Source organism: Notothenia coriiceps, unplaced genomic scaffold (assembly GCF_000735185.1).
Source record: "Notothenia coriiceps isolate Sejong01 unplaced genomic scaffold, NC01 NC01_scaffold00019351, whole genome shotgun sequence".
Lineage (NCBI taxonomy): Eukaryota > Metazoa > Chordata > Actinopteri > Perciformes > Nototheniidae > Notothenia > Notothenia coriiceps.
Window position 1 is genome coordinate 172,693 of NW_011352052.1, and position 18,642 is coordinate 191,334.

Here is an 18,642-nt window from a genome sequence, read left to right on the forward strand (position 1 = left end):
TAGTTTCAAGGAGTTTATTTTAAAGTTTATTCTCTCAAAATGTATTTGATATTTCCAACATTTTGGGATATTTTACATAGCTAGAGAGTACAAAATGCAGATTAAAAACCACTGAACAGAAAAGGCAGGAGTGGAGGAATAAAAGTGGATGGAGGAGGTGACGGAGTAGGAAGTGTCAGAATCTGAGTTACTGTAGATAGTGACAGATTAAAACAAGACCTAGTACATGTGATGCAAGTTTCCCATAACATTAAGAGGTGCGTTTATAACAGAAATGGGAGTACTGGTACTAGTAGCAGTACATCATAGGAGTGATGTTCCTCTGGCCCTCTCCACACGGGAACATATCTGTATTCCCTGTTTAGGCGGCCACAAGAACATCAAAAATGTAAATATTTTGCACAGAGATCATCATGGCACTACCATATGTCCTCTGGAGCTGAACAGTCTCATTAATCTTTCTTCACCTGACTTCCATCGTTCCTTTGAGGTCACTTGAGTTGGGTCGTAGTTCAGGGACAGAGCCCACAGTACAAGGCAAGACGGCAGTGGGAGTGTGTGTGTGTGTGTGACAAATGGACATTATAAATGCAGTTTCACAGACTTCACATACTGTACATACTCTGTATTCCCTGTGTATGCATATCAATAAGAAAGTCTTATTCTATAATGGCTTTATTGTTGAAACGTACCTAACTCTCCCTTCCTTCTCCTCCTTTACATTCATTTTATAGACACATTCCCTCAGCTCCACACTGCTACGGTTTGATCATCGCTTCAGATAGAGAGCATGCCTGGTCCTGTTGTGTGGTTTGGAAAAGCAGTCGAGATTCATCTGACCGACAGCTTGTCCTAGACTTTGGCTTGTAACGGAAAACCTTTTTGAATAACGGTCCAGTCTCCTTTACCGCCCTAACAAGAGCAACTAGTTTAAATGGCTTTAATTTGACCCACAACATTATCTGGCAAATACGATGTAGCTTTGTGAGATCAGAAGGGTGTTTCATAAAGTTAAAGAACAAATTAAAACAAGCTTATTTAGGCAAAAATGTTCTTCTAAAATGAGGTTTAAATAAGTCAAAATAAGTCGGAAATCATTTTGTTTAACTAACTTAAATCTATATATGGGTGTAGTTTTGTTTTGTTTAATATCTATGTCTCTGTGAGTGCAAACATCACAGTTGTTATGGGTGTCAGATTGAACCAGACTTTTTCACAATCCGATGTGCTCTCCTATGAAACGCCCTCAGCTAACAGAATACATTTCCATATGTGTGACCTTACAAGCCAAAGTCGAAGACAAATAAGGCGGGTCAAGTTGCTCTTGACTGAAGGTTCAAGAATATCACAATAGCACCATATCAAACTAATGTAAAACATACTTCATGCATCTGTAGATATATATATATATATACTGTATATATGAATAGATATGAAATTTAGGGTTCAATACACAAGTGTTGAATATATTTCAAGTTCACAGAAATAACTACTGCCACAGTTCAGCTGAGAATACAACCGGACCAGATCTGTATTCAGAGCTGATAGTGGCGCCTCATGACTGCTCGTATGTCATCAATTAAAAATCTCAACAGTCAAGCTCTTCACAGTGCATAGAGCATTTACTTTGCATGCCTGCAATGACACTTAGTGTGTGTGTCTGTGTGTGTCTGTGTGTGCACTGTACAGCACTGCGCTTAGCTCATCACCAAGTCCCCACGACGCATTTACAAAGCTTTCTAAAGCCTGTTAAACTCAATCAAGCTTTAGTGCTCCAAATTCAAATAGCACAGTATTACAGTTCACAACCATTGTATAAGGCAGGATGATTAAAGTACTCCTCAGTAATCTTGAGTCACCCTTTGTTCATTACAGGCCTTCATTTTGTACATGGCTATATCAAAGCTTGCCGAACTGAAGCTAAAAATTGCAGCAAAAGCAACAAAATAAAAGTTTAACAAACATTCTTTGGTTGAGTGTAAAAGGAGCATTCCTGTGCTTTAATTGAATTGCTTTGAATTTGGCATTTTGTTATAAAGAACACAAAGAAAAAAGTGGACCTTTGCAACAGTATGCTTAAATACAGGCAAAATAGTGATGGCTTTAACCTAAACTACAATAATTCTCGCTAAATAATATAAAAAACCTAGTGATTAAAAAGCTGGCTTCGACCGATTGTACACAAATACTACTTTCTCTTTCCAAGTTGCCATGACAACCTCCCCCCCTCCCTTTGGCCTCCCATCTTCCTTTACTTCTTCTTGCCAGCGAGACTGAACTTCTTTTCTTTTTTGCCGGCGCTGGGCTCAGGCAGGGCAGCTGAGGAGGAGGGAGGGGGCAGGCTGTGGGTTTTGGCCCCCGAGGGCCCCGACGCCTCCTCCGCTGCCAGGGGCTGGAAGGCCCTCTGCATGGCCTGGCTCCAACGCTGGAGCTCCTCCTGAAATTAAACGCAAACACAGAGGCTTAGAGGTGAGGGAAGTCCACGTCCGGAGAGGCAGTGTGTGTTTTTGTCTCTTGGTCTATTTGAATTAACAAGTGAGAGGGTTCAAACATTCAGATTGATAGATAAAAACAAGCTTGCTGTGGATTATTATCACTTGTAATGTTCCCTCTAGGGTAGTTTCGCTTACAGGATGTAAATGTGAATAACCTCATTAAAGTCAAACACTTACAGAAATAACCTTTGACCAAATTAGTGAAACATGTCAAACTAATATAGCTCTTCAAACTAAATGTAGATATGAATGTATGGTCTGCAGGATTGATTATACCCTGTAGCTATTTATTTACATTACATGAGGTCAAAGATAATATAATCACATGCCAAGTCCAGAACTTTCAGTCTCATGTTATTCACGAAAAGCTGTTATGTTATTGATCGCTAATCCATTCACGGTCAAAAAACTCACCTCGTCTTTACACTGGAACAAATACTCACTGCCGTCTGAAAGGCTGAGAGAGGAAAGAAAATTGAACGTTGTTGTGCGGTGAAATACAGAAAGAAAAGTGCTTTATTTGAACTTCTATTTGGACATTTAGTGTACCATGAATAGTAAACTAGTTTCCAAAAACACATTTTATTTCAGTGATCTAACCCAGGGGTTCCCAAACTTTTCAGCCCGCGAGGGNATCATCTCGCGACCCCCCCCCCACTTTGGGAACCCCTGATCTAACCTATGACGCTCTAACTTACTTTATAATCATTGCAAAAACATCCCTAATGTTTGTTTGAAACCAGCAGTAACCCTCCTTTGGAAGCAATTAGCTAAGCAAGTTCAATTAAGGCTTAGACTCTGTTAGCTTAGCATACAGACTACAGACCGGTGGTTTTACAGGAGGTCATGTGCGGGACTATTTTTTGGCTGAGAGAACATAATTACCCCTCAAAAACAAAACACTTCTCATCCAACCCAAATTAACATTTTCCCAATACGTCATACTATTCCTTGAATAAAAACCTTTAGAAGGAAAAGGATTCTCACCGCAGTTTGCAGATGTGCTTCTTTTTCTTGTAGATGTTGAGGATCTCCCAGCTGGCGTCACTGAGGAACAGAGGGTTCTCTCCGTGGTACGTGATGCCATGGCTATAAGTCTTCAGATCCTTATAGGCTGAGAGCTGCTCTGGCTTCAGCACAAAGAACAAGGTGGTCCATGACCTGGGAGGAGGAGGAGGAGGAGGAGGAGGAGGAAGAGGAAGTGGGTTTTATACTGATCATTTCAGGTAGCTAAGAGTAACAACAACATCACATTAACTCCATATAGAAATTGAAGTGACTGTTATTTTGTATATATTGATTGTTGTGGTTTTGCATAATGTAAATGTGTCTGTTGATTGTATATATATAGATTATACATATTTTATACATATTTATATACATATGTGTATATTTGTTTAATTTTTTTGTTGTATTCAGGATTGTTGGAAACGTTATTTCGATCTCTGTCTGTACACACAAACTGAAAGATTGACATTAAAGTTGACTTTGACTTAAGACTTACATTTTGTAATCAAAAATAATGATAGCAGCTCTTTACTCTGTAACAACTGTAAATAGTGTTTGTTAGCTAGATTAATTTTTGTTGCTTGCTTTTTAACAAACTGACTTTTATCCCCTGTTTAATCAACTTGAAAAGTAGATGGTTAATATGTTGTTATTGCTGATGTTAATGTGCAAAAACTAAAAAACCTGTTTACCAGCTATAAAATAGATGTATATTTCTAGGAGTTTCTTTTTAAATATGTTAATTTCTTTAGAATACGGAAATCTAAAGAGAACTCTTGAAACTTGTTTGAGTTCTTTAATCCCTCCCAAATAAAATATATATGAATGTAGAAACCTCTGTACTTATTGTTGCTGCTTGGTATAGCTGTTTAACTGCATATTGATTGTGTGTTTGATATGTAGCTTAACTTAAAGAATAATGAAAGAAAGAAAGAATACAGACTTAACTGTGATAAATAAAGAAAGTTGGTAACATTTCCTGTGTGGTAATATATTTTCCTATTTCACAGAACTGAATGTCTGGAATGGGTAACGATGTAAAGACTAGGAGGAGGGTGTAATACTGATCATTTCAGGTAGCTAAGAATATAAACATCACATTAAATCCATTAAGATTTATATTTTGTAATTAAAAATTAGGATTGCAGCTCACTACACTGTAACAATTTATTTTGTTGCTTGCTTGCTAACAAACTTACTTTGACCCCCTGTTTAATCAACTTGAAATCATAGGCACCACTTTCCCATCATCATCATCATCATCATCATCATCATCATCTACACTAACTTTTAAATCAAGTAGATGGTTCATATTTTGTTATTGCTGATGTTCATGTGCAAAAACGAAAAAACATTGAGACTGAAAGAGTTTTTAAAAACAGTTTGCCAGCTGTAATAAAGTTGTAGATTTGTTAATTTCTTTCAAATACAAAAATCTAAAGAGAACTCATGAAACTTGCTTCAGTTATTTAATCCCTCCCAAATAAAATATTTATGAATGTATAATGAATTGTTATATTTGTTTAAGTATAGCTGTTTGGGTGCATATTGATTGTGTGTTTGATATGTAGCTTAACTTAAAGAATAATGTAAAAAATAAATGTGAAGAAAGTTGGTAACTTTTCCAGTGTGGTCATATATTTTCCTATTTCACAGAACTGAATGTCTGGAATGGGTATTGATGTAAAGACTATTAAACATTTGGTAAATGCGCAAAAACAGTTTTTCCTATGCTCTTACCTATTTGAAGCCTTCTTTCCTGAGCCATCCACATCGTGTTTGCGTCCCAGCATGCCCTCCTGCAGCACCGTCTGGGCTCTGAGGGTCTCCAGGGGCATGGTGGCCGCCCTCTCTGGCTCCATCGCTGCCGACACAGAGGGGTCCAGCTCCAGAGAACCACTCTCCCTCATTTCGGACTCGATGGGCACCGTGGAGTCACCGGCCGTCTCCTCCAGCTGACCTGAACTTGGCTCAACTGCACAGATACCAGACTGATGGAGAAGGGGAAGAAGGCAGAAAAAAAACAGGCTGTAATTAATTGCTTGAAAGAAGGAATTTGGAGGAACTTAACCGCCTTTAAGAAATGCCACATGTCCACACAGTCAGTGGTAAAGGTTGGCCTCACAATGGTCCGTGACTACATTCTCAATGGAGCTTAAGGATGTCGAAATTAAAATCATGTGGAGAATTTGTGACACGTTTTTAACAAAAGAACTGATGGATGCACTTTAAATGAATTGTGGTTGAAAAAAAACTAAAGATTTTGATTTAATAGGGGTATTATTCTAATTATTATTATAATGTTTTCTTTTTAAAGCAGGAAAATGTACATGCATTTTTTCTCTGTAATGAATGTGCCTGAAATCAATGAAGCGTCTAAAAAGTGAAAAGTGAAAGTGATGGGCTCGACTGCACCAAAACCAGACTGATGGAGAAGGGGAAGAAGGCAGAAAAAAAACATGGAGGGGAAGCAGTGATGTATGAATCTGTGTTTATCTTTAAAAGTGCTGAAATAGGGTCTGAGCACAGTCACATTTATTTTCTTTAATAGCAAGTAAGTTTTAAGTAGGTATTTAAAATAAAGGAGTTAGTATAATAAGTACAGAAGAAAGGCTGATTTGATTTGCTTAAACATGCTCCCAACAGGTAGAGGAGCAGAGTGAGGGTAGTTACTAACCAGAGTCTGATCCTCAATGGTGCAGAGCTGCGAAGAGTCTTCTACAAAACCTGTGTCTTCTCTCCTGGAGGGAAGAGAGCGGCATGAGGTCGGAGGAGAGACTTTTAAGCAGCTAAGAAACAATGTGTGCAGGAAGAAAATGTAACAGAACAGCTTGTACTTTTTTAGGATGTTTGTGAGGATTGTTTGTATGCATGTGTGTATTCCTAAATGCAAAGGAGCACATAGTTTCTCAAAAGGACATGTGACATTAAATCTGTTTTATTTTTATTTTAATCAGACCCAGTCCATTTCTTTGCCCTTCAATGGCTAACATTTAATGCATTACTCTGCTATAGCCTCAAACTGAGTGTCTTCATACTATACTATTACATGCAGGGCCGGCCCTTGGCATAGGCAGTATAGGCGAATGCTAAGGGCGCATCAATGGACTGATGGATGTTAGAAATTAAAAATATATATTTTTATTTTATTTCATAACAACACAATTTCCCGATTTTGGATCAACAAAGTACATCTTATTATCTTATACTAACAGAACTACGTCTATATTGTGTACAGCGCCCATAAATTATGTTTTGTGGGGGGGCGCCAGCTAAAATCTTGCCTAGGGCAGCAAATTGGTCAGGGCCAGCCCTGTGTGTGCCGTAGGATTTACAGTCACCACAGTGTCTTCCTCTGAATAAAGTGTTGCCATGATAACCATGTTGGTTCTGTTCCAGTGCTGGTGCAGCGTAAAAGAGTCCTGCTGCTCAGCCACCTGCCACACCATCACCAAATCCTGAGCATCATCACATGCTGCCAACCAGTGCATGCCAAAACCTTCAGTACACAATATTCATGTGAAGCAAATACAAATGCAGTCAAATGTAAAGGACGATCAGATGGCATACATATTGGACAACACGAGACAATGTGGTTGTTTCTAAACGTACAATTAACCAAGAAGATGAGAAACACAGTAACTATGTACATTACTTTAGGCGCTTAAAATGATCATCTTATTATGCTGCACTTCTAGTTCCTTTGTCTCGAAGATCTGTGGTTAACACAGGTTACAGATGTTCATGTTTGTACTACGACATAAAATATGTCAGTGAAAACCCCACTGGTGAGTGTCTTAGAAACCACGGTTGCTAACAAGTGACTAAACAAGACTAGTAAATGCCATCATGCAGAACATTAGCCACCTTTAGCTTAGCGCTGTTGACGCCGAGTCTTGTGACCGGGATGTAGGTCCTTTTTAGTCAAGCATTAGCTTTTTGCCTCTTTTGATTACATTTTAGCTTTGGTAATCATAAAAGTGGTGTAAATATGCGAAGATGATCCTGCTGGACAGAATGTGTGAGTATGATTAACATGTGCTTGCCAAAGATCTTATTTTCTGTAATATTCAAAATTCCAATTTTAAAAAACCCATTGCTTCGGTCGGCCTACAAAATCTGAGGGCCAATGGGCATCTGAAATATTTGAAGAAAAAACAAGCAGCAGTTAAATGTGAGGGGTAAAGGCACAGAACATGAGCAGGGAAAACGTTACCAAAAAGCTTACAATGAAAACCAATGTTTTTTTTTTATCTTTTAATAACCCTGAACATTTTGAACATATTGTACTCCTCATTGAATTTAAATATATAAACATCCACACACTTTGGACCCTTTTTAAATGTATATATCTGTATATATTTGTAAGTAGTAGGTTGGTGTTTTATTGTGTTTTTTCATTTTATTAAACTATGTTATATAGTGTATTCTATCGATTCTATAAAGATATATATACTTCTAATATGGATATGAATGTATTTACTGTTTATTTAAATATTATTTTGTATCTCATCTGCTAATATCTTACTGAAAAAGATTCAAGAGGGACGCAATGTGAGGTTGCCCTCCCTGTGGCTAGAGGCTGCCAACAGAGGTAACAATCAAACAGAAAAGAGTGGGCTTGGTAATATACATAGAACCAATACATATTCTTGCTAACGCATTGAGTCAAATAAACATAATAAAAAAATAAATGAACGTTACATGCCGCTGGTTATTTAAAAATGACAGCTTTTTGCATTTCTGGGAATTGTCTCAGATGTAAAGGTGCTATTCTGTTAACACAAATAACGAGAAGAAAATCCATCACCATAACTGCCTTGTTAACATGCCGCTGTAACAAAACAATTCCCAAATACGGGATCAATAAAGTGCTAATCTAATCTAATGTGTTACAGTAAATGCTGGTCCTGGACAGGCCCCTGAAAAATTTCTCAGCTGAAAACTGTCAAGTCATCATTCCTCTTTCTTTGAACTCGAAGGACTGAATTATTGACGCTGACAGGCAAACTGTATCCTCAGTAAAGTCCACGCGACTCGCTGCAGAGTGTACACTGCACCAGGAGAGCAGCATCAAACATTCACCAGCTGGTTCTCCTCCAAGCTCCAGGGGAAGCACACATGCAATCTGATGGAAGCCTTTGAGGAATGTGCTCAATGCTAATCTGATGCTGCTGACCAAACTCTGCAGGGTTTCTGAGGGCTAACATGGCCAAGAGACCATCAGGAGAGGATGGAGCTGGTCATCTCTTTCATTAAAGATGGGAGAAATGGTAACACTGATAGTGACCAGGTGGTAAGATGTTACACTGAATGTATATTTGAGTATTATGCATCCATTATGTGTTAGCTATATCTGATATAGGTTATTGTAAATCATTTTTTTCCTTTTTCTCTTTCTTCTCTTTTTCTGATTTGTGGACGGTTATGTAGTTATTTAATCAATTTAAGTGTTTGATTTGATATATACAGTGGTGTTAAGTAACTAAGTACATTTACTTAAGTACAATTTTGAGAAACGTGTACTTTACTTTAGTATTTCAATTTACCCCACTACAATTCAGAGGTAAATTGTGTACTTCTACTCCACTGCATGTATTGAATACCTTGAGTTACTTCACAGATGTGGATGAATGATGTGAAATATAATCAAGTGTTAAATCAGACTTTAGTTCCACCTGTAAATTCACAAGCTACCCTGCAGTATGCAAAGTCATTCAAACTAGCTGCACCTTTACCAGCTTTGAGAACACTTTAATGATCAATCATTATAAAACATATCATATATATTATTCTGAAATGGACCAATCTGCACAATGACTACTTTTACTGTCGCTACTTTCACTATATTTTGAGGCAAATTTTTACTTGAGTAACATTTAGAATGCAGGACTTTTACTTGTAACAGAGTATTTCTACAGTCTGGTAGTCTTCTACTTTTACTCAAGTACAAGTTCTGAGTACTTCTCCCGTTTTGTATGCCTTGTTAACAAATAATCTCTGAAAAATAACAATAAAAACACACATTGGGAATAAAGCCAAAAAAACCCAGCTAAAACATATGAAGTAATCATTCATAGAGCTGACTTATTGCTTGAAAGTAAGCATTACTACTGCAGTCCATCAATTAAAACCTATATTAGTGTTCTTCCCAATAACAATCTATGATTAATCTCCCATTACAATACTACTTGTATTTTGGGGTAAGATAAAACACACACGTGGTGTAGTAACAAAAAGATGCATGACAAACTGGTAAGAGAAATCAGAGAGATTTTTACTTTATTATCACAAGATTTCAAAATTATTGTCATGAAGTCTGACCGTTTTCAGATAGTAAACTATAGCACAGACAAAGCCGCTCACCCTCTGTGTAATGTGCGCTACACTGGCCATTTCCTCTCTGCTGCTCTCATACTGCAGCATTTTCTGTTCCTACGATGGTGACCCTGTCCACTATATCACACTCTTGTACAACTTCAAGAAACAGGCGCATGGCAAAATGCCTTTCCTCCGTTTTCATCAAATCTTAAGAATGAGTGCAGTTGTCACGGATTAGATGTGCCGTTACATTGAAGTAGTGCTGGTACTTACTCCACATTCTCCACATGTAACCTGTGCCAATTCCTCTGCTTTCCTCACTTCCAATTCTTTGTAAACATCCGTTAGTATAGGAGCAATCTTGGGTCAAATTTGATAATCTGATTCATTTTGTGTTAATTTTGCGTTATGGTTTCCAGATTAATCGCGACCATTACATTAACATTGAGATATTTTTTCATCACACAACACATATTTATAGTTTGCAGTGTGACTGGGTGACAGGCACAACTGCCAATTCTCTATCCTACAGTATACTATAGCACTCCGGACTGCAGTGGTTCCTGAAGAGTGTGCTGCAGCTCCAGGGAAGCCCTTGGAATGGGCCAAGGCTGACAAAAGATGTGCTTATTTATATTCTTTATGGTATATTCCACAACATGAAAAACAATTACATCAGCTACATTAACTACAGTACTATAAAAAGCCCTTAGTATGTGGTTATAGGGTGGCTGTGGCTAAGGGGCTAAATGAGTACCAATCCAAAGGTCAGTGGTGGTCAACATGTCGATTAAATCCCCAGTTCCTGTTGTCAACATGTCGAAGAGTCCTTGGGCAAGATACTTAACCCCAATTGCTCCCGTAAGTCTAGAGTACTGAAGTGTATGTTAGTCGCTTTGAAAAGAGCAGCAGCTAGGTGACATGTCATGTAATATAATGTCACATATTGTTGACATGACAGTTCATATTTGCCAGTTGCCATAGTGAAGAGAGGCCCTTTTTGGCACGTTTCAAAGGCCCAAACCACTCCACAATTAACTTGCTCTGACAGTTGCTGTTTCTGATGGATGGATGATTGATGTTAAGTGAATAATCAAGAAGGAGAGCAAAGCATAAAGGAGTTTGATGCGGTGGGCATGGGCTTGTGAAGGCTGCAAAGGGACCCGGTTTGTCTGTTGATCTACAGTTAACACTAACTTGAAATGTGAAAACAGCAATAGCATCACATTGACCCTTTTGCACTACATTTCTTGTTAACCACATTGCGCAAAACAATTGCATGGACTGTTTTTGGCTTTATAGGTCAAAGCTTGGCTGTGGCCCAGGAGGTGAATGGTTGTCTACAGTGGTTTGATCCCGAGACCCTGCTGTCAACATGTCAATGTGTCATTAGGCAAGATCAAGACCCCAGGAAGAGTGCCAGGCATTGAAGCAATTTCCCTATTGGCCACATGTTGGTACTACTTCTATGTCGGTCACGTTATGCCATTAGGCCCAACAATACTTTTCCCCATTGACTTACATTGGGCAAGAGCTACTGTAAATCAGAGGTTGATGTCTTTTTTAGATAAATAAACTCCACAGTATGAACACTTGAAAAGCCCCTATTTGAATGATTTAGTCCAAAAAGTTGTAAAAATAGTGGATTGGGGGCTGGGCATAGGGAATACACTTGTGCGAATGCTCAATCTCTCCAATGGATGCGGAAGATAAGAGGAAGATCCAGGATGATTCGGGTATATTTCTTCTCGAGAGTCAGTCCATTTTGGCTTCATGCACACTGAGCAACTTTCATAGGAATGAATGGGGTCCCACCTCAATACTAAACCAAAATTAAATTATACCTCCTTTGAAAGCCTTGTTTTTAGTCTTACGCATCCGACCTGGAAAATATACAGCCAATCCCTATGTTACAGTGTACCGTGCACCAGGTCCTTATTCAGAATTCCTATCAGAATTCTCTGAGTTTGTATCAACTTTGGTACTTAAAACAGATAAAGTAATTATCGTAGGTGACTTTAATAATGTTGACGACGATAAAAATAGCCTTACTGTTGCATTTAACTCTGTATTAGATTATATTGGTTTCCATCAAAGTGTAAATAAACCAACCCACTGTTATAATCACACTCTCGACCTTGTTCTGACTTATGGTATTGAAATTGAGCAACTATTAGTCGAACCGCATAGTCCTGCTTTAACCATTTTTTTGTAACTTTTTAAGTACTGTTTACAAACCATTAGTCAAAAGCTCCTGCAGCAGAAATCTATCTGTTAGTGCTATAGCCAAAATTAAGGACGAGATTCCATCAATACTTAACTCGATAGCACGTCTGCATGTAGGGGAGGAAACTTATACAAAATGTACACCACCCCAAATTGATCATGTTGTTGATAGTGCTACAGGTGCGCTGCGAATAAAATTAGACTCTGTTGCTCCTTTGAAAAAGAAGAAAATAAAACAAGATAGATTAGCTCCATGGCATAATGCCGAAACCCGCAAAATAAAGCAAAAGTCGAGACAACTTGAAAGGATATGGCGTTCCACTAAACTTGAAGAATCTCATTTAACTTGGCATATTACTCTCAATGAATATAAGAAAGCACTGCGTAAAGCAAGAGCAGCCTACTACTCTTCATTAATAGATGAGAATAAGAATAATGCAAGATTTCTTTTCAGCACTGTAGCCAGGCTGACAGAGAGCCACAGCTCGATTGAGCCTTCTATTCCCATAGCACTCAGTAGTAATGATTTTATGTGCTTTTTTAACGATAAAATTGTTACTCTTAGAAACAAAATTAATGACCTCTTGCCTTTGACCAGTATAGTATTATCAACAGCTCCCGGAAACGTAAGTTCTAATATTACACTAGATAGTAAACTAGAATGGTTTTCAGCCATAAACCTTGAACAATTAAATTCAATGATTCTCTATTCTAAACCATCAACGTGTATCTTAGACCCGATTCCAACTAAGCTGTTAAAAGAAGTTTTTCCATTAATTAGCAAGTGCTAATTAATGGAAAAACTTCTTTTAACAGCTTAGTTGGAATCGGGTCTAAGATACACGTTGATGGTTTAGAATAGAGAATCATTGAATTTAATTGTTCANATAACATTATTCTTTGATCTCAATCATACGAAAAGGCTAACAAATTTGATTTACTGATGATTGTAAAACGACAGTAAGTAAGTTTATTACAGTATGTACAATTCAAGCCAAGCTGTTTGATGTCTGTCAACTTTGCAAATGGCATCTTTCATAGTCAGTTGTACCATATGCCTATTTAATTGTTCAGTTATATGATGGCCTTGATGTTGAGTTAGCACTGTCTGAACCTTTTTTTGGAAGTCCTACAATTCAAGGATAAAACTGACTTAATAGAGATTTCAAAGACATGTTTTCTGTTTGTTTTTTTATGGTGCCTTACTTCACTTTTTTTAAGGGATGAGTATACTTAATTTGAATGAGTTCCAATGCTGGCTCACATCTTAATGCCAATCTCATTTAGACATTTTTGAGATAAATATTGATTAGATAACAGCATCTGCTTGGAGACCATCAGCCACCCAAAGGTCTGACAACTTTCTGAATCTCAAGCCCCAAACAGAAAAATCTTGTCTTCTGCTGGTAAATAAGTAAAGCCTTCTTCATCCTTAATATCCTAACATTTCGGTTGTCTCGAATAGGGCAGTAACTCACATTTTAAAGGAGGAAAGAAGTGTAAAAAAGCTAATCGGTAGTCAACAGTAAAAAGAAAATATGCCTCTGGCGACACTCAGGTGTGTGAGTACCAGCATATGTAAATGTGACACAAGGTGGAGTTTGAAAAAGAGCAGAAGCGCTGAGCAAACCTTCCCTGGAAAATGGGAGCTCCAGCACCTGCTTAGTCGCATCAGATCTGTCAAAACGAACAAGTAACTAGTGTTGAGTTTGAAGAAAGAGCAACACAGGGATCGAGTTTCTGTTCGCAGTGGAAACATTTTCAAAACACAAACTTGGATGTAGAAGAGTCTGTAAGAGAGGGATGCCGTTAGGGCTGCTCGATTATGGCAAAGGTCATAATCTCGATTTATTTGGGTCAATAATTGTAATTGGGATTATTAAATGCGATTATTCATTGACAAAAAAATGTGAACAGTATGTTTTTAATAGTTGATTACCCTGAACTTTAAGTATAATTCAACTGGAAAAAAAAAGTAATAATAAAAAAATAATCGTTTTATTTCGATTACGTTGTTTTCGTAATCGTTGCAAGCCGTAATCGCGATTTAAAATACGATTAATTGAGCAGCCCTAGATGCCATGATTCATCACTTTCTGGAGACAAAGTTTTACCTCTACATGTGATCTCATTAACATTTTCAAGAGGGTATTGCATAATCATTTATTATATTGTGCTGCCAGTCTTCTGCTTTCTCCCAAAGGTTAATTAATATTTTTTCCACCGCCTCCTCTTGCCATTTGTCCTCAATCGCCTGTACAGTGTGTGAGCTACTCGAAAGGAGTCCTAATGAATACTTTAAAAGAAAGAAAAACGGACATGAGACAACTTCTAACAACCTAAGTTTATTATTCAATCACCACCAGTGTCTAACTTCTGAGTGTTTGAGTGGTGGCAGAGATGGCTGTCGCTGCATTTGAATTTCATGTCGGTAATGAATCAAATCATTCTTCGTTATTAGCTGTTGGCTAATGAGCACAAGCAATTACCATCTGTCAGACAGCGTAAATGCGTTTCGGTAGATAGGTTCTTATCAGCTATGCAAATCACGGTTAGAAACAAAGCTGATAACCTCCATTTCAGTTATTAAGGGTGAAGAGTTTTGATTGTTGTTGATTAAATTGTCCGTCAGTCGGGAGCAGGACTATTTCTCCTGACCCTAACCCGACAATTTCTCTTTTCTTTCTTTTCGCAGCGTTTGATCCAGTACCTGGCCTCCAGAAACACTCTGTTCAACCTGAACAACTTCCTGGATAAGGGAGCTCTGCAAGGTAAACAGTTTAAAAAATAAATGTTTTTAATTGTTTTCCTAAAGAACTAAATGGGCAGAATGAACCTCAAAGGAGAGCTGCAGAATCAATCCAGATATAAAAGTTTAAATTAAATCAATGAATCAACTACACTAAAGTCTGCAGTTTTTGTGCAGTTGAATATATATACAACTCTCAGTATATTCCCTTCTTTTCGACTCTCTCTTCTCTCTTCCTCCCAGGCTACGACATGTCGACCTTCATCAGGCGGTACAGCCGTTACCTGAACGAGAAGGCCATGTCCTACAGACTGGTGGCTGTGGACTTCACCAAGATGAAGAGAGGGTAAATGGCAACCCCGCTCATCATTTCACACTCGTTTTGTCGCAATGTTTAGCCTGTCGCGCAATAGCCATCGAACAGCAATCGACGAAATGACAGTTTGGTTGTTTTCTGTCCCAAAATGTCAAGTTTCTCCTTTTTAATGTCACCCATTGTGACGCATAAACATACGACAATGGCGGTTGGTGACTTGTATAATGGTAACAGTGGGGGCATCATTTCTTGAGGTTGTGTTAGAAAGATTGTGTCTAATATCAGAAAGTCCAACTGTTGTAGAATGACTCTGAATCCTCTCTGATAACGTTCCTGCTGATCAGACTCGTTATCTATCTGCAAAATGGGTTTCAGTCGCCGTATGCTGCAAGACTTTCCCCCGAGAAGCCATTATAGTCTAACTGCCAGCACTGTGAACCTGAAAATGTTGAGTATTCACAGTGTTATGAATGTATAGAATGTATAGAATGGGTCCTAAGCTTCAAGACACTGCTGGATGCTAAATTGCATAATGCTGGGAAATTGCCATAATTAGATAAAGTTGCATTGATTTGCGTAATTACCCAAATGGAGAGTTTTAAACCACGGCTTGGCCTCTTTAGACAAACTTATAATGGTTTTGGAGGTTATTGAGGACTCTTAATGCATTTGGTACACATTCAGAGTTCAACATGTCAAGTTAAAACAAGAAAATGGCCATATTTCATAACCCAATGGGCAGTGTTCGACGGATTTTGTGACGTTTTGGCATTTTACGGGACGCTTGAATTGGAAAAAAAACGTATCTTAAGTTCATGTGCATAACTGAGCAAACTTTTTATATGCAAAACACTTTTTCTCCCCTCGTTTCTCACCACTTTCTGTCTTAATTTGCATCCAAATTTGCATATTAATTTCCGTAAACAAGTCTACCCGCTACAATTGTTTGTTTTTGTTTCCTGTTGTGTCAGGATCGACGGTGTGATGCGTACCATGAACACAGAGAAGCTGATCAAGACGCTGCCCATCATCCAGAACCAGCTCGACGCTTTGCTGGATTTCCAGGTACTGTGTGTGTGTGTGTGTGTGTGTGTGTGTGTGTGTGTGTGTGTGTGTGTGTGTGTGTGTGTGTGTGTGTGTGTGTGTGTGTGTGTGTGTGTGTGTGTGTGTGTGTTTGTCAAAGTGCTCGATTTGCTTTTCCAATCAAAATGTAAATTGAAACAGTTAGCAAAGTTTTGAAGCCTCTCTTTATTGACGGAGTGTAAAAAAAAAAGGGTACCCTTTTTTTGAGTTCTAGCATTTGTGTTCGTACTGAAGGGAGAGAGGGATTTGAAGACATTGGTGGGTGCATTGTAGTTTGTGCCAGCGAGCTTCAAAGAGCGTTACAAAAGGAGGTTGAAAGTTATCATTGGAATGCGTGTGTGTGGGCGCGTGTCTGCGAATGATGTTTCTTCCCACCTAAAATAAATTGACAGTGTGTCGAGATGCCCGATAGCAAGGGAGGGGATGGTGTTTGGAAAATAAGTCTAAAGTATTTTATAGAGAGGTTTCCTTTACCTCTTTTTCTCCCTCTTTTTCCCCCTCAGGCCAATCCTAACGAGCTGACCAACGGAGTGATCAACTCGGCCTTCATGCTGCTCTTCAAAGACTCCATAAGGCTGTTTGCTGCTTACAATGAAGGGGTCATCAACCTATTGGGTAAAACACACACGCGTGTCTGGCGAATATGTAAATATAAACCCAACACAAGTTTTCGCAAGCTGTTCCTGACACCTCTCTCCCTTCGTTTAGCAAGTTCTATTCCTTGTTAAGTATTCATTTCTCATTCTCCGTTTTTATCCTCAACGCTTCTATTTCCGTCTCTACAGAGAAATACTTTGACATGAAGAAGAACCAATGCAAAGATGCTCTGGACATCTACAAGAAATTCCTTTGCAGGATGACAAAGCTGTCAGAGTTCCTCAAAGTGGCCGAGGTACACACACACAACTCGCACACTAGACAAAGTACATCGAGGTACACACACACAACTCTCGGAAAATACGAAAAACGTCTTATCTCGGGAAATTAACAAGGACTGTTTAAGGGTACTTGTGTACTTAATGAAGCATTATGGAGGGGAACCCCATAAAAGCTTGTGTTTCTGGGGTATGACGGTTGTTCGTGACAATTACACACGTCTGTTACTTGGTGGCATATGAGCGTCTGTAATGTGTGGGTTTTATTGGAGTCTACCTCTACACCAATCCACGAGGCAATCCGAGGGGGAGAGGAGGTACATTAGAGGGGGCTGTTTTCTACTATGGACTTTTAATTGGGGTTCTCTACGCCCTTGAGCACGGCACGATGCTGTGGCGGGAGTCAGTAGAGAGAGAGAGAGAGAGAGAAGAGAAGAGAGAGAGAGAGAGAGAGAGGTCATTAAGGTACACTAAGTCCCCTAAAACCCAGTCCTTTGTTTCGAATTTCGCGAGAATAAGAACCGGGTTTTTCGTATTTTTCCCGGGGAAAAAAAAAATTCCTTTCATATTCCCATTATCCCCAGTTAACTTCCTCTACAACGAAAAGAGGTTTTTTAATTTCTAGGGATCTTTCAGAAATAGGGACTACCGCGACACACCGATGGAGACTACGATGAAACAGATCCACCACCCTCTAACCACACACCACACATGGAGCTACATGAAACAGATCAACACACTCTACACACACTACACAATGGAGCTACATTGAAACAGATCACGAGCCACTCTACACACCACACACACATGGAGCTCACATGAAACAGATCACCACACTCCTACAACCCACCACACACACATGGAGCTAACTGAAACAGAATCACACACTCTACAACACACACATGGAGCTACATGAAAACAGATCCACACTCTACACACAACGACGATGGAGCTAAACATGAAAACAGATCACACACTCTGACACACACACACATGGAGCTACATTGAAACAAGATCACACACTCTACACCACACACACATGGAGCTACTGAAACAGATCCAGCGACACTCTACACACACCACACATGAACTACAAAATGAAACAGATCACACAACTCAACACACACACATGAGAGCTACATGAAACAGATGCACCACACTCTACACACACACCAACACAATGGAAGCTACATGAAAAAACAGATCCACACTCTACAACACCACACATGGAACTACAATGAAAAGATCACACACTCAACACAACACACATGGAGCGGGCGGGGCGGGGGGGGGCAAGCTACGATGAAACAGATCCCACAACACCTCAACCACACACAGGATGGAAAACTACATGAAACCCGAGATCACCACACGTCCAACACACACACGATGGGAGCTACATGAAACAGATCACACACTCAACACCACACGACCATAGGAACTACCTGAACAACAAGATCACACACTCGTACACCCACACCCCCACCACATAGAGAACTAGCCGATGAAACAGTCACACCACCTCTACACCCACCCGACCCACACATGGAACTTACATGAAACAGAATC

The 18,642-nt window shown here is 39.0% G+C and overlaps 1 protein-coding gene across 1 annotated transcript in view; it reads right to left on the reverse strand.

Annotated features, from left to right (window-relative positions):
• Positions 1-18,642, reverse strand: part of LOC104951886 (spectrin beta chain, non-erythrocytic 1-like) — a 26,224-nt gene continuing 7,582 nt past the window's right edge. Inside the window, exons 3-7 of the mRNA XM_010778623.1 lie at positions 6,181-6,247; positions 5,244-5,494; positions 3,483-3,656; positions 2,910-2,952; positions 1-2,437 (exon numbers count right to left, since the gene is read on the reverse strand). Of these exons, the coding sequence (XP_010776925.1) occupies positions 2,252-2,437; positions 2,910-2,952; positions 3,483-3,656; positions 5,244-5,413 (573 nt within the window). The 5' untranslated portion in view covers positions 5,414-5,494; positions 6,181-6,247 and the 3' untranslated portion in view covers positions 1-2,251. The remainder of the gene's footprint in view (positions 2,438-2,909; positions 2,953-3,482; positions 3,657-5,243; positions 5,495-6,180; positions 6,248-18,642) is intronic.